Source organism: Solanum pennellii, chromosome 10, assembly GCF_001406875.1.
Source record: "Solanum pennellii chromosome 10, SPENNV200".
In the NCBI taxonomy this organism is placed as follows: Eukaryota; Viridiplantae; Streptophyta; class Magnoliopsida; order Solanales; family Solanaceae; genus Solanum; species Solanum pennellii.
In genome coordinates this window covers 79,013,130-79,029,559 of record NC_028646.1, presented here as the reverse complement: position 1 = coordinate 79,029,559, position 16,430 = coordinate 79,013,130, and the positions used below count along the sequence as shown (strand labels likewise).

General features: G+C 33.6%; 2 protein-coding genes and 1 pseudogene across 3 annotated transcripts; 1 reads left to right on the top strand and 2 right to left on the bottom strand.

Moving 5' to 3' along the window:
* Nucleotides 1-7,594: 7,594 nt before the first annotated feature.
* Nucleotides 7,595-13,493, bottom strand: LOC107002352 (bifunctional protein FolD 2). Of its 2 annotated transcripts, none has more exons than XM_015200329.2 (6): nucleotides 13,334-13,493; nucleotides 12,415-12,569; nucleotides 12,011-12,194; nucleotides 8,518-8,675; nucleotides 8,145-8,357; nucleotides 7,595-8,016 (listed from the first exon to the last, which is right to left on the bottom strand). In XM_015200329.2, exons 2-6 carry the CDS (start codon nucleotides 12,526-12,528, stop codon nucleotides 7,786-7,788), a joined length of 900 nt encoding a protein of 299 aa, XP_015055815.1. In that variant the 5' UTR covers nucleotides 12,529-12,569; nucleotides 13,334-13,493; the 3' UTR covers nucleotides 7,595-7,785. The 2 variants fall into 2 exon arrangements, with proteins under 2 accessions (XP_015055815.1, XP_015055816.1); XM_015200330.2 differs by having other exon boundaries at nucleotides 12,415-12,561; nucleotides 13,334-13,465.
* On the top strand, nucleotides 9,621-12,004 carry LOC107002349 (annotated as a pseudogene).
* Nucleotides 13,494-14,807: 1,314 nt separating the features above from the next.
* LOC107002353 (transcription factor MYBC1-like) lies at nucleotides 14,808-16,351 on the bottom strand. Its single transcript, XM_015200331.2, has one exon. The coding sequence runs from the start codon at nucleotides 15,797-15,799 to the stop codon at nucleotides 14,999-15,001; it is 801 nt and encodes a 266-aa protein (XP_015055817.1). The 5' UTR covers nucleotides 15,800-16,351; the 3' UTR covers nucleotides 14,808-14,998.
* Between the last annotated feature and the right edge of the window lie 79 nt (nucleotides 16,352-16,430).

Sequence of the window (16,430 nt, the reverse complement as noted above, 5' to 3'; positions counted from 1 at the left end):
ACGAACTTACGTGTCTAGTATATATATCAAGTTCATATATTTCATCAGCTTGCACCCAACCGACAGGAACTAATATCACATATATTTTATGATGATATATATGATATACCAAATGAATATTTCAATAGCTAGTGGGATTAAATTATTCTGATATTACATAATATGGATATGATATGAATATTAACCTACGTAGAGGATTCTAATTATTGAGGATCAAAACGTCACACATTATTCCAATTTATTCTCCTAAAGTATTTCATGATTTTATCTTCTTCATTTACAAATTCCAACATTCTTGTTAATTATTAATTAATTACATGCTTCTATTAACAAAGCACCATAATATATTTTTATTGAATTAATAGGAAATCTCAAACAACAAAGAAAACATAGGAGCACATTCTTTTAGCGGCAATTGAGTTATTCTCTGTTAATAGAATCGAACTTTTAACTTATTATTTTTTTAAAAAACGTGAATTTCTCCCTACTGCCCACCTGAGGTGCCGTTCAGAGAGTCACTGAGGGACGTTGAAAATGTAAGTATAAGAGGAACAAGTCTTGGCAATTCAAGTGAAAGTTTTTAAAAGAGAAAACTGACAACCGAGAAAACTGTCTAATTTCAAAGTAAGAATGAAGAGATCTTATCTGTCCCAATGTAACCCTCGCGGTAATTATTATATATTTTTATAAAGTACTTAGGTGTATATACATATTTAAAGTTGAAGTGAATTTTGTAATTTAAAAAGAGAAAGAGATAGAGAGTGGTCTTTAGGGTTGTCATGTTTGTATTTTATGGGCAACTTGTCTTATAAGAGAGGTAGGAACATCTACTTATCCTACTTTTGTTTTCTTCTCACCTTTTTCAATTCTTCATGTTTTTTTTCTTCTTATGATTGTGTCAATGGGTGTGTGCCATCATGACTTGTATAACCTAATTCAAGTTGGAGACATAGTGATTGGTGCATGAGTCTAGTCTAGTTGCTAAAGGGGCACTTGTTATTTTGTGTAAAAAATAACACTAAAGTTTAAATAGAATTCTAAGGTCTTTTAATGAAATTTTCCATACATCTCTACTATATTTTACTAAGGACTAATTATTTTCCTAGGGAAGTCTTCTACCTGAATAATTTTATATCGCCGCATGATATAATGATATGATGGATCTGAATTCTACACGAGTTGAGTTGAATATGAATGATTTAAAATTCATTGAGTAAATGAATAGGTCAAAATTTACTTAGATTGAGATGACATGAATTAAGGCAAATAATAGTTTCAAGTCCAATCGGCCCAATTATTATATTTCCAAGAGAAACTTTTTTATTGTTATATATACATATTAAAACAAAAATACATTAAAATTATTTGGATAAAATTTATCATAGGTTAATTTGAGTTATATATTTAGCCCAAATTTACCTAACTTCTAAATGAGTGATTTAAAAGATGAAACTTCATAATATTACACATATAGATATGTCATGTCTAATTTTCTTTTTAAAGCTAATTAGCTCTAGAATCCTAGCTATGGAGGATTTTTGCTCAAATATTGTATATCCTCATAGTTGTAGAAGGTTGTCCTCCACAATTTTTTTTTGCGGTTTTCGGAGGTTAGGTTTTTGTCTCGTAATTTTCAACAAAGGCGAAATAGGCAATGATAGAGTCAGAGAGACCTAAAGTAATTTACAAGAATGATTGTGGATGTATTGGGTGTTCGTAAACTTTTGACCCCGCTCTCCTCATATAAGTAAAACTTTATGTTTAACAAGTATGACCTTGAAAATTTGCTCATTGGATGTAATTTTATGTTTTCAAATGAGCTAAATCGAACGGATTAAAACTGATTAAGTTAATAAATTGATTGATCATTAATCATGTTTACACGAGCTAGTGATCAACAAATTATGGTTCTAACCTAGATAAACATACTCTATCTAGTTACCTCCTAATCCAACTATATAATAATTGGTACTAAATAATTATAAATTAACCTAACTTTTTGGAGTAGTACAATTATATTGCAAGTCATGTCCTATTCTTTTTATCCCCTTTTTTTTTCCTTGGTCAAAAAAGTAGGAAATTCATCATAAAAATATTTATTTTATAAATTTTTAATATAATTTATTGATGGCTTTATAACATCACATGAAACAAAAGTACTAATTAATTTAGTTTCATATAAGACACACTTTAATTGCAACTATAAATCAATAATCCTCCTTCAATTGCAACTATAAATAAACTCTAAAGGTTGATGATTCTTGTATACAGAAGAAAAAACCTCATAAAGTCGTAAAAAGACAAAAAAAAAATTATATAAACATTTAATTAATAAAGTTTTCCTTTCATTAATTAGTTATTATTATCTTCCACTAATCATTGATTAATGTTTTGAATACTTGTATTATAATTATAAATCGATAAGATAATACATACCAAAAGGTTGAATTATTGGTTAGATGTTGAAAATAAAATCATCAAATACTTTTTTTTTTGGTCAAAGTTAACGTATATACCAAAAGATGGATCTTCCTTTTTCAAACTTTTATTTTGTTTTATTTAATTTAAATTTTAATAAGTATTCAATATAACGTCTATTTACAAACTGAAAAGAATTTTTAATGCATTTCACTTTAATTTTTTATTATTTTTTTTTCAAAAAGCATAATGATGTAGACTTTTGAACCAATGAATTTGTGTTATGTACTTAATCATGCTAGGGAACTCTTTGATTGCCTGACATGATAGAAGACGAAATAACTAATTATCGGTTGTACTAGTTAGGAAAATATCATTAATAAAGTTTCATAAATGATATTTTAGATTTTTCGAAAGTTTTTGAATATTAAATATAAGAAGAAAAACAATGAACTTATATTTTGTATATTGTATTAAAAAAAATATTTAAACAGACAATTTATTTATCAGATAAATCTTTTCTAAAATAAATATTAATAATTTCATATAAATAATTTACTATCATAAATTATAATCCAATAATAATTATACTATCAATATATATAACCTAATATAATTCATATATAGTAAAATTTTGCACTTAGGAGTACTATATGAAATATGGAGAACTATTACATACGTGAGCCATGCATGCATGATCAAGAAGTCTTTTCAATTTTTAAAAAGAGCTTAGTGCACATACTTTTTTGGAGTTGGACCAAAATAGTGATAGATAGATGTAAGGGTTACCAACCATGGGACCAAAGGTCGTGACGGAATAAATATGATCTGATCTAGTTTCAATTTTGATTTTGAATTTTAGATGTGATTTTTTTTTGGTTTGGAGTGTTCGAATTATATATTCAGGTTTTAATATTGATATCGAATATCGATTGAGAATTAGGCAGATGCATGTAAGAGTTTTCTTGTGGTTGTCTTCTTCTTCTTTTGTCTCTCTCGATTTTCTCTTTACAACTATTTGATATCTTTAGTTGATCTTTGATATCCTTTTTAGGTGTGTTTATATAATTGATTGATTATTAATTATTTTGGTGGTGAATGGTTCAATTCAAACCGTCCCAACTCTGATGTAATGTTAAATGCAATTTATATTTAATTCTGCTTCAAGAGGGGAGAATTATCTAAGTCTGTATAGTATAGGAAAGTCTAGGACCCTTTTCTTCTAAAATAGTGACTATATATTCTCAATCACTAACTAATACAAACAAAAATATTTTAGTTCACTATGTAATTATTGGTAAATGGTAACATTTGAATTATTGTTACTTTAATTATTTGTTTTCATGCTTATGTAGTGCTTAATTATTAGTTATATCATTCTCAAACAAATTAAAGTATAGCTACTTTAATTTTTTTTTAAAATAAATCCTTTTTACAGTCAAAAGGCAGTCTTGCCAATTCAATTGTGTCAAATCATTATTAACTGATCCATGATATAGTACTATGGTAGATATTTTAATGGCTAAATATAGACAGAGTTATGGAGACGGATTTAGGATTTGAGAGTAGTGGGTGTCATATTGTTAGATTAATCAATGATAAAATTATTGCTCATTAAGTCTCAACCATTTGTAATGGTGTTAACGCTGATTTTTCATGTGTGAAATACGGGTTCGAATCCAAGCCCCAACATTATTATTTTTCAAAAGAAATGGAAAATGCATTAAAAAATGAGTTAACAGAGAATCGAATTTGCGACTCAAAAGCCAGAAATTAGATCCTTAACCACGGGCACCACAAGCCTACTTGTGTCTGGGGGTGACAAATTTAATATTCATAAGCTTTTTGTGCAGATATACATGTATATATATCTATATATAAAATTTCAATTAAGATCATTGAGTGTCGTGACACCTCCACCTTGATACATAAATCCGCCTTTTAACAAGAATATCTAAAATTGACACGAAATTTTATTTAGACATATGACATAAGTCATAAACATATGTAGTATGGCCAAGGATCCTACATCTTAGAATACTTGTAGTGTTTTTATTTGCATGCCCTTTTGAAAATTATTAGTATAGTCAAAGGTTCCTACATCTCAAACCATTAGTTGTTTTTTAAGTTGATTTTTCTCTCTTACGTTGTAGCTTCTCACGGTGGACGGAAACAAAAGAGGTCAATTAGAGTAAAATTAAAAAGACAAATTTAAGAATTTATGATTAATTCGAAGGATTACTCCCAGATATAATTATTCTTCCCTTTCGTATACTATCATGAAATTCTTGTCTGGCGTATGATTATTTTACTTTTATTTATGTCTTGTGATTTTAATCTCTCTTCATTGAGTATATACTTATTTTGTTTTATGCGTCATAATTTAGATGTTTGTAATCTTCAAAATAATTACTAGTAAGGGTCGTAAATGAGGAAAAAATAATTAATTTTATCTCAAACTTTTAATCTTCTAGTTTCTTGATTTATATTCTTCTTGTTCAATTTCGGGATAATGCACAAGTACCTTTCAACCTATACCTAAAATTTCAGAGACACACTTATACTATACTAAGGTCCTATTACCTCCTGAACTTATTTTATAAGTAATTTTCTACCCTTTTTGGCCTACATGGCACTATCTTGTGGGCCCAACGTTGGTTGACTTTTTTTTCAAGCTAGTGCCACGTAGGCCGAAAAGGGGTAGAAAATTACTTATAAAATAAGTTCAGGGTGTAATAGAATCTTAGTATAGTATAAGTGTGTCTCTGAGATTTCGAACATTGATTGAGAGGGTACTTGTGCATTTTTCCTTTAATTTCATCAAAGTTTGTTTTTTCCCCCAAAAATTACGTAGCTTAAAGTTGGCAAAAATATTATTACCAAACCTTTCTCTTGATACTTACGTGCACAATGTAAAATGATGGAAGTACAATTATTATTCATTATGTGTGAATTCATAAATTATGTGTAGTACAAATTTGGGACCAAAAAAAGAAAATGAAATGGAGCTTTCTTATCTACAAATAATATAAATAAAAATTAAAAAATTTAGACATATATGTACATATTTTAATTATTTTTCTCTTTTATCAGGTGGGTATTTGTCCTCTTTTTGACTTTGACTTTCTTAATATCCATTCATTTTTCCTTCTTTTGGTATTTTTTTTTATCACCATCTTATTCTAAAAAAAAAAGGTAATTTTGACATAATCAAGATTAATATGAAAATTCATGCTTAGCCCTTAGGTATACCTCTCTTCAACTTTTTAAAAACTTTGCATTATTAAGAGTAATAATATCCCTTTTGGATGATTATATTATTTCTCTTTTTCATTAAGAAAGACAATGTGTTATTTATTACTCACTCTGTCCCATTTTATGTAACACTTTTCGTTTTTCGAGAGTCAAACAGTGTAACTCTGATCGGACATTTGCTTATGGAATTTTCAAATTTTTTGATACGTAAGTATATATGTCTAAAGAATTAATCATAATTTATGGATAGAATTGTTTTCCAAAGGTAGAAAAGAAAATATATGGAATAGTTGGTTGAGAAGAAATGAAAACTTTCACTTTCTTCATCTTTTGATTTAATCCATAATAATAATAATAATAATAATATATAGTATATAATAAGTTATACATAATACATGTCTCTTTCTATGTCTTTTAATAATTAGATGTGTAGACCACACACTTACGTATAACACATTTAGAATTTAAGTAATTTTCATGCCCCTATTATATACGCAAAGGCCGGTGTCACCAAATTGGCCCTCTCTTCGTCTTAATTTATATGTGTCGTTACTTTATATTTAGTCGTTTCAAAAAAAAAATATTTATTTAAAAGTTATCGAACTTTTAAACTTTTTATTTTATCTTTCTTATTATTTCTAGTATTTTATAAATAATTAGCAGAACGTTATATTAGACGATAGAGGCGATTGGGGATGGGGGTGGGGGTGGAGGATAATGCATGAAATAATATTTGTGGAACTTGTTTTTTTTTTATTTGTATTTAAAAAAATTATTTTTCTGATTTTAAGAAATTGATTTCTTAGAATTGAAAAAGTGAGTTGGTGACTATCCAAACGGGAAAATGTCTTCATACATATTATAACAAAGACACCTTTTAATAAGATAATTTATAACTGTAAAAATATATATGATTTATTTTAGATATAAATAATTAAAAAAAATTGTATTAAACTATATACTCAGATCAAATATCGTTACATAAATAAGGTCCGATATAATATTTCTCATTATTCTTATAGGACATATTACGTACGTTGTCTTTTCCAAGTTCATACAATCGTAGAATTAAATCTTTTCACGTCATCCTAAAACTTGCCAATAATTGTCCTTTTTTTTTTTCTAGTTTCTTAATTTCATGCACCAATTATTGATTCACAAAGTAATTAAATGGGCAACGGTTTAAAATATATTCGAATTTTGGTCGAAATTATTATAATAATTTCAAACTTTGAGCAGGATCTATTATTACATATTCTATTTAATAGTATATTTTAAAGGTATATATGTACTCGCATGGACAAGTTACTATTTATAACAATTTCAAAGTTTGAGATTTCAACAACAATTTCGGTCAAAATTCGAATATATTTCAAACATTTTTTCCCTAATTAAATGCATGATGATTCCTAATAAGAAAAGTTTTTTTTACTCCCTCCGTCTTTGTTTGCTATTTTAACAATAGATTTTTACTTTTAACATAGTTATAGAAGTAATTATTATTGTTATTTTTATTTTATTCTCAATATTAATTACTTGTTCCTCAAAACATATATATATCATCGAACAAAACTCAAAATGAACAAGTAAAAATGATGAACGGAGGGAAAAACATAGAAAAGGGTGTTTGGCAGAAAATAAGAACAATAATTGGCTAAGAAAAACTATAGTGGGAAATACCTAATAATAAATAATCATATATTGCAACATGTGGTACACTTATAAGTGACGTTGGCTTCATGCTAGATTATTATTATTTTTAATATATAGTATAGTATTATTATAAGTTTATGGATAATACCAACCTACCTAAATGATTGTGACTTCTAAAAATTACAATGTTTGGGACCAAATTTTAGAGACACATCATATATCGCCCATTGCCAGTGTAACGTATAGTTCAGAATTCAACAAGTTCTTCTAGTATAAACAGTGATATTCGATAATATATTTGATGAATGCATAATAAGCGAGTGGTTGTAAAACTTTCGACATGAAATTCCATATCACAAGAACAATCTCATTGTAATTTTTGTCATTTCTAAATGTATTTGTCAATTAGCTAAGAAGCCTTGACATACCTTATTGTGGTCTACAGAGCCAATGAAGTGTTTACTTCTCGATAACTCGTTTAGCTCCATCCAATGTATTCTTCAGAAGCATTGCAACAGTCATTGGTCCAACGCCTCCCGGAACTGGAGTTATCCAGCCAGCCACCTTACATGCTTCCTGAAAATCGACATCTCCAACGAGCCTATAACCTGACTTCCTTGTAGGATCATCTACAGCATTTGTTCCAACATCAATTACTGCAGCACCAGGTTTGATCCAGCTGCCTTTGATCTGAAAAAACATGACAGCAAATCGGTTTAGAAGCCAGCCCTCTAAGTTCTACATATCTTCAAATAGAGACGGAGAGAGTAATATTTAATTGGGAGAGTGAGAGGTAAGAAATAGATGGTAACAATTACCATCATAGCCTGTCCTGCGGCAGCAATGATAATGTCTGCTTCACGAATGATTTTCTCTGGTTCTTTGGTGCGTGAATGGACTACAGTAACAGTGGCGTCTTCCTTCAGAAGAAGAAGAGATACTGGTAATCCAACAATGTTGCTTCGACCAACCACAACTGCGTTCTTCCCCTTTATGCTTATCCCACTTCGGACTAAAAGCTCAATGCATCCCTGTTTAACAGAGACCAGATAGGAGTGATTTTATAAGACAACAGAACATGGTTGTATAATAGCATAGATTTGAACATAAATTCTTAGTAAGGTAAGAGAACTAGAGAACTGTATGTTTCGATCTTCCATTTCTTAGAATCAATGAAGTTTATGTTATTACCTTGGGCGTGCAAGGGTTGAACAAAGGTTGTCTGCCTTTCATTGCAAGCTTGCCAATATTCAGAGGATGAAAGCCATCTACATCCTTTTCCAGACTGATTTCACATAGAACTTTCTCTTCATTAATATGTTTTGGTAACGGAAGCTGTACCAGTATACCTGTAGCAATGCCACAAAGTGCATTCAGTTGACTTGTCTTAGTTATGCATCACAATATTCCACCCCATACACTCGAAGGTCAACAATATACTTGCAGAACATAACTAATAAACCAGAACTGAAATGCTTACTTAATGAAAAATACAAAAAGAAAAGAAAAGAAAAACATCTACCAGTAGTGAGACAAAACTCACAAAAATGCCACCAGCTGAGAATGAGAACATAGGAGATTCTAACCACCCATTTTAAAAAGTCATGCTAGAGGTGATCTATATACAGTAGCAGAAAAACACCCATATGTATAGTACAAAAGCCAAAGATGGGTACCGCGTGGAACCTATCAGAGACAACATATTAGATGAGAGATCTAATATGAAGATGTTCGTAATGTGTCAAATACACTTATTAAACCAACTGAAGTAGTGCACATTTAGTACCACAACATGAAGCAATATACAGGTTGTATGCATACTAGCTGGTTAATATAGATGCCACTATGTTGCCAAGAATTAACACCTTTAATTTTATCTAACGAAGCAATTTCATATCAGAATATTTTGCATTGAGCCTACAATAGCTAGGACCTTATGATTTTCTTTTGAACTAACTACACAGGACAATGTTGGCTTAAAAAACTTGGTAGTTAAAAATAAAAGTATAGCATGGATTAACAAAAAGGATATTGGCTTATCATGATTTTGCATCAGAGATTTTGATTTTGCACAAAATATTACTTCCTTGCTGCTGATCATAAGTTGGGAGTAATATTTGATTGCTAATGGATAGTAAGGATACTTCAGGGTTCGAAAGTGGGGGTGGTAGTTCTTGTAGACACATCTAACCCTAGTTTACCACTAACTTTTCGTAAGCCCGGAAGTCAGGTTAACTGTTCTTTTACAATTGAGACTTGGTTCAAATAGAAGTTTTTGTACCAGCTATTAGCTTATGGACTCCAGATTCCATTATGTGGGGTTTACTGTGTGAACCCTCAGTTAAGTGCATTCAAGAATCTGGGCAAATCCATCGCAGTTGGTGGAGCTGGAGTTGGAGGTGGTTATTGTGCCGATAACACCTTACAGCTAGATTCAATTGTCTCTTCAGTTCAGTCCATCCCTGCCCCAAAAGGAATCAAACGAAAATAAGGTTTAATAGGTGGATCTAACAATCAGCCAATTGGTTCATTTTGTGTCTACGTTTAGGACATTCGTCAAGTTCCTCAGATAGCAAGGGGAGCTCAGGCGCTGCATGCACTTCAATGTCTTCAGCAAGAGAAAATAATGAAGAGCCCTCGATGGACTTGGACTTTAGTCTCCATCTTGGCAGTCAGAAGACTTCAAGCTCTAGAAGTCTGCTCATCCTGAGTCCAAAAACCTTGCCACAGGTCTTGCAGTTGATCTATCTGGAACTAAGTTTCTCTAGTGATGCTGCTGAATCTGATGCCACTACTGAGAATTTGCTCTCCACTTCACCACAAAGTATCATGAAGGCGCCGAAGGAACCGGCTGGAGCTTTTCTCACTGATGAAGTATCAACTGCTATACATTGGAAGCTAGCAATATTTTCCATCCATTACGAACTCCTCAGGAAACTGAGCTATTTACTTATTGAACCAGGCTGCAACACAAATCAAGCAAGCTACAGTCTCCCCCGATCTGTCTTCAAGTATAATCACAAATTCAAAGAGCTCAGTCACCTGTACTTCCATGTTTATAAAACAGCTGTGACAACAGTAACAACAGCAACGTAGCAGTAGCACTAAAAAGTGTCAGTTCAAGGGATGTGTAAAAGGAGCAAGAGGTGCTTCTGGCATTTGCATTGCCCACGGTGGGGGCCGCAGGTGTCAGAAACCAGGCTGCCACAAGGGAGCCGATGGTTGGACTGCATTTGCAAAGCCCATGGGGGTGATCGTTGGTGTGAATTCCTAGGTTTTACAGAGAGCGCAGAAGGACACACCGAATTTTGCGTTGCACATGGGGGTGGACGCCGTTGCAGTCAAGAAGGATGCAGCCGTGCTGTCAGAGGGAAGTCTGGATTATGCATTGGGCATGGTGGGGGCAAGAGATGACAGCAAGAGGGCTGCACCAAATGTGCAGAAGGACTCTCTGGCCTTTGCATTTCACATGGAGGTGGCCGGTGCTTTCAGTACCCCGAAAGTACTAAAGGAGCGCAAGTACCATGTTTTGCAAGGCACGTGGTGGTGGTAAGCGTTGTACCTCTGAAGAGTGAAGGGTGCAATAAGGGGGCAGAGGGGAGCCCAGCTTTCTGTAAGGGTCATGGTGGTGGGAAGAGATGTTCATTCCAAGGAAATGGGCTCTGCCCGAAGAGTGTTCATGGGAGCACTCTCTTGCGAGGCCCATGGTGGTGGCAAGAGGTGTGCTGTGCCAGAGTGTACCAGGAGTGCAAGGGAAAGAACTGACTTTTGTGTATGCCATGGTGGTGGAAAAAAGATGCAAAGTTGAAGTCTGGAAAAAGTGCTCAGGGAAGCACCGTTTTCTGCGAAGCCCATGGCGGAGGGAATAGATGCTCTTGGGATCAGCCTGAATCTTAATTTGGGCAAGGTGATGGTCTTTGTAACTCATTTTCTAGAGGGAAGACTGGACTTTGTGCATTTCATGGTGCTCTCGTTCAAGACAAACGCGTTCATGGTGGTTCCACTCTTGGGACTATGGTCCTGGACCTAGCACCAAACAAACCCTGAGAAAGATTGAGGAGATTGTCAACGTGGAAGACCGAAGACATCTGTTTTGATGTCACAAAAATGCAGAGTAGTGGTATGACATCCGGCAAAGACTCTCACATGAAATATCTTGGATTTAATCAACCCAATATTCCAATCGCAGGCAGCTCATCATCAGTTTCTGAAGGAAGGGTGCATCAAAGAGGTTTGATGGCATTGCTAGCCGGTGGTTCTGGCCGTACCTCAAACAGCAGCAAGGGATCAGTTCCTGCATCTGAGCCAGGGAGTTCTTACTTAGTCCCTAGGAACTGGATGTAAGATGTATAGCCACTCTATTTCTCAATTTGGTTTGCAGGTCTGCAGTGTTCCACTGCTATGTTTGTGTCCTTTTCATTTTTAGTTTCTTCACTCTTTCTTATGTTATATGGGTTTGAACTGGAAGTTGTTACTGCTAAATGTATGGTCATTGATATTTGTACATAGTTTTTTTTTTCATGTAAATTTGGTCTGGTGAATATTTCGTTCATGTATGGAAAAAAAACCTGCGATATGTCCAACCCAAATAAAGACCAACAAGACTAAATTTGACCACTGAAAACAGAAGTATAACAAAGGAAAATGCAAGAATATTAACTTCATATTATCGCAAAAGACTAACCATGTACATCAGGATTAGCATTTAGCTCATGGACCTTGCTAATCACCTCAGCTTCAGCTACATCCTCTGGGAGGTCAATATCAAAAGACTTAATGCACAGCTCCGCACAAGATTTTCTCTTCATATTCACGTAACTTTGTGAATCCTTCCTATTTCCTACAATGACAACTGCCAACCCGGGGACCTGAAAATAACAAAAACTTCGATAGTTGAATACTACATAACCATGAAAAATACAATTTCTGATGAAAGACAATGCTTCACCAGCTTCATACTTCAAATGCATCATCTACACACATTTAGGTATGCACATACTCTTTCAATTTCTTCATCAAATGCACAAGTAAAAATTTCTGTTCATGGACTCACTTATACACACAGATGCACTTGCCAAGATAACTAACCTTGCCATACTTTTCTGAAAGACGTTGGACTTCAGAAGCAATCTCAGAACGAATAGTTTGAGCAATTGCTTTACCGTCAATGATGGTAGCCTTGTGATCTGATGGCGATGCCATTGTATCTTCAGACGAGATATAAATTGCCTATAACTTCAACACTGCTAGTTTCAATAAAAAATAGTTAACTAGAATAAAAATAGGCATATTCAAAGTGAATGATCTACTACATAAATCCATAACATATAAACCAGCTACAAATTTACTTTTGCGATCAGTATATTTCTAAAGTGTATAGGGATTACAGGGAACCTAACTAAAGTTTGTGTTTTTACATGGACTGATTATACATCCTTTACCAACATAGCTGGAACATTTGCACTACTACTCCCATATGCCATAGGGCAGTAAAAAAGAATTTTTTTTTTGAGATATAAAAACTAAGAGCCCGTTTGAATTGACTTGTTTTAGGTGTTTTTAAACAGTTTTGTAGTGTTCGATTAAAATTAAAAAGTGCTTATAAGCAATTGTTTTTAAGCCTAAATAACAAAAATAAGCTAAAAGCCAATCCAAACAGTCTCTAGAGCATTTAATTGAGTGTTTGCTTGTGAACTTCATGATTGAATATTATGAAAGCCACAATTTTAATAAAAGCACAACCTTTCATCACACTGCTGTATAACTTTTAGGTTATGTTACTCAAACCCGAGCAACTTTTTGAAAATAGCCTCTCTACTTCGTAACGAGGTAAAGGTAAACATCCCGTACACTCTATCGTTTCCAAAGCTTAATTAGTCGATTATATAAACTCGGTACATACATTCTATTCTAATGTATTTTTGGAGAATCGAACGCGAATGAGAAATCGAAAAATGAAGAATCTGTGCAACAGATAAAATTGAAAGAGGAGAATTTTGTAGCGTACCTTTTAGTCAATTAATAGGAATCGGCTCTTCAGATCTGTAAGAAATAAATATTGGCGAAAATTGGAGCTGACGAAGGAGAGTAGGTGAGATTTAGGGAGAAGATATTTTTATTTTTAATGTCCAATGTGAATAAAACATAAATATTACCAAAAAGAGAATTAAAAATATAAAATAAGCTTTTTTTTTTCAACTGAAATACTTGTTTGCAATATATATTTTAAAAGGGATGGAAATTGACTGCAAAGATAAAAATATAATGAAATAGAGATTTTATTGATAAATATGTGATTTTATGAACTAGAATGATATACGCTTCTACGATTGGTGCTTCCCTTTAAGAAAGATAATATTTAATGCCTTGAAGATTGATCGAACTCGTTTTATAGAGTCTTATTTTGAGTTCGATGTCTATGCTATGCAATTTGTAAACCAAGGTGGGGAATAGATTCATATTCACTTATTTATAAGCCCTAAGTTCGAGCCATGAAATCAACGTATAGGTCACTGATTTTAAACTGTGAGGAATGTTTTAGGTGAATTTGGAGCAGTGAAATCAACCTAATACTTTTAGTATCTTGAATGATTGAAATGATCCTCGAATACATAAAAATTTGATACTTGTTGTAAACTTAAATCTGATACAAGTTCTCCACATAACATCAGAAGTGATGTAACTGGTAAGTAGTTCACACAATCGCGTTGTAAACGATAAGTTTCAGAAGTGGAGTCTCGTTTTGCTGTTTCTTATACTTGGCGAAAGAAGCAACATGGAGTGGAGTAGACATACTCCGTTCAGTGACTATAAAAAGGCGATAAGCTACAGAAAGGAGTAACCAAATTTAAGAAAATGCAGCTAGAAATGATCAATTCTGGTGTTGAGACATAAATAATGGAGTAACATTATCACCAGAATCATTCGAGGATATTCACAACGAAGTGTTTAAGTCTGCGATAAGACCACTCAAGTTGGACTCACCTATACATGAACGAAACCAATTGAGACCAAGAGAACTAAATTCTTATGCAGAAGCCCGTGAAACGTAGTTGCATCATCATATTCATGGCTAACAACTATTTGACATTCATCTGAACAACCTAGCTTTATCTTCGACTGTTGTCATGATGTCTTCACGGACAATAGCTTACCTCAACAAGAAATACAAAATATTAAGAACGTCGAGCACTTCTTGTGCAACCACGGAATACATCAGATTTTCTCAGAGAACCATATTGACCAATATACTTATAGAATGTAGCTACTGCTAACTCTGAGGCCAATTACTACATCAAAGCTCCCAATTGACATCGCGGTCATTATTTGTCACTCCTAGCCTATGGGGGTCTGATAAGAGAAACACAGTGCTAACTATAACATAATTACACTGGTAGAATCAGTTCATCTAAGTGAACTAATATTTGCATTGACACTCTGCAACAAATCCTAATTCTGTACTTGAAAGTGCATTCACAGTATTATAAGGGACAAACAGAAATGATTTTATAGAGAGTTACTAAAAACAGAAACAATATCTATCCAACAAAAGGTTCTAAATCAAAGACTTAGTGTTATTATGAAAACAGTCTCTACAAATATCGATAAGCCAAATTGACATAACAAGTTAACAGTTACGAGTGACTATCTGAGATATCAACTCCAGCGATTATCAATCATCCCCATTTGGAAACAAAGTAAGAACCTTCCTCCCATTAGCAGTTGTAGCTGATTCCAACGCAGGACTACTACTATGCACTGATGTCCCCATTCTCTGAGCCGGCTGCTGCGACTGCCGGGGCAAGAATGGAATCTCAAACTGCTCGTTGGTCTGTGACCCGAAATGCCTATACTGCTGCTGAAATTGTGGAGCATGTCCAACAACTGCAGACATTGGCACAAATGGCATGTAATGATCAGAATTTCCCCTCCCTGGATGCAAAAAATGTGCAGGCACGGGTGAACTCGCAAACAGATGATCTGTTGCGGGATCCACCCCTGCCCCGGAAACACTGCCACTATGAGATAAACCCTGCATACGTTTCAAATAAAGCCTATACTTTTGCAAATGACTAGCAACATTTTCACGAGTTAAGCCATCTACACTCATCAACTGCATTATAGTCTTGGGAACAGCATTCTTGATCCCCAATTGTGCAACTGCATCCACAAACCTCTTATGTAGCTGTGGGGTCCACACAAGTCTAGGCCTTTTTAGGGTACGGGCAGGTTCATCACCAACACCTGATGAACCTGCCATGCCACCCAACTCAGCCGAGTTCGACTCGAACTCGGCTGATGAAAGAGTATGAACTAGTGGTGATATTTTGGGATTTGGGGTATTGGGGTTTTGAATATCAAAAGCTATAGCTAGATTAGGAGTAATTAAGGTTTGGGATAGAGGCATTAGTTCCTTTGGAGAAGGTAATTCTTCTTCCCATTTAGCAAACCAATTGGAATCTTCTTCCCTCATTTCTCCTAACAAAATCTTGGATTTTTTTTTTGGTTACTTCAAGATTGATGGAACAATTGAGAATTGAGCTGAAAACTAAGATGAAACTAGAAAAAGATCAGATTTTTATGAGATGGGGTTGTAAATTTTCTTGGAAAGTTGTTTCCTTTATGAGAATTCAGATTGATGGACCAAGAAAAGAAGTGTTCTTTGAGAGTGATAAAAACTTGAAAGATTAGATTTTCATGGGAAGGGTCAATTTCTGTGTTTCTTGGAAATTCAGATTGATGGACTAATTGTCAAAAATGAACTGAAGACCAATGATAGAACAAGATAAAAAGGAGTAAGCTTTTTAAGAAAAGATTCTCTTTTCTTTTTTTGTTCTGACATGGGGTTTGTCTTTTTTTGGTCTCCTCTCTCTATCTCTCTTAGATAAAGCTTTGAAGGGGAAAGACAAATGAGGTGACTTTCCAAATTTTGCAATTATGGTGGTTTTGGTGTATTTGGCTGTGGGGTTGGGGGTGTTTGAGGTGGATCTTGTTTTTTTTCCCTATTCAGCTTTTTATCATGGTTACTGTTCTTGATTCTTTCTTATGATTTTTGTGGAAGATGGTGTTGCAATTTGGGGTGGGGTGGGGGCTTAGGAGGTGGG

Bases quoted from the DNA above. Each gene is read 5' to 3' on its own strand.
- LOC107002352 (XM_015200329.2), bottom strand. From the start codon at position 12,528: ATGGCATCGCCATCAGATCACAAGGCTACCATCATTGACGGTAAAGCA. The intron at 8,676-12,010 runs GTTAGTCTTTTG...GCATTGCTACAG, and splicing joins TGCTAATCCTGATGTACATG to GTATACTGGTACAGCTTCCG. The intron at 8,017-8,144 runs GTAATTGTTACC...ATGTTTTTTCAG, and splicing joins CCGCAGGACAGGCTATGATG to ATCAAAGGCAGCTGGATCAA.
- LOC107002353 (XM_015200331.2), bottom strand. From the start codon at position 15,799: ATGAGGGAAGAAGATTCCAATTGGTTTGCTAAATGGGAAGAAGAATTA.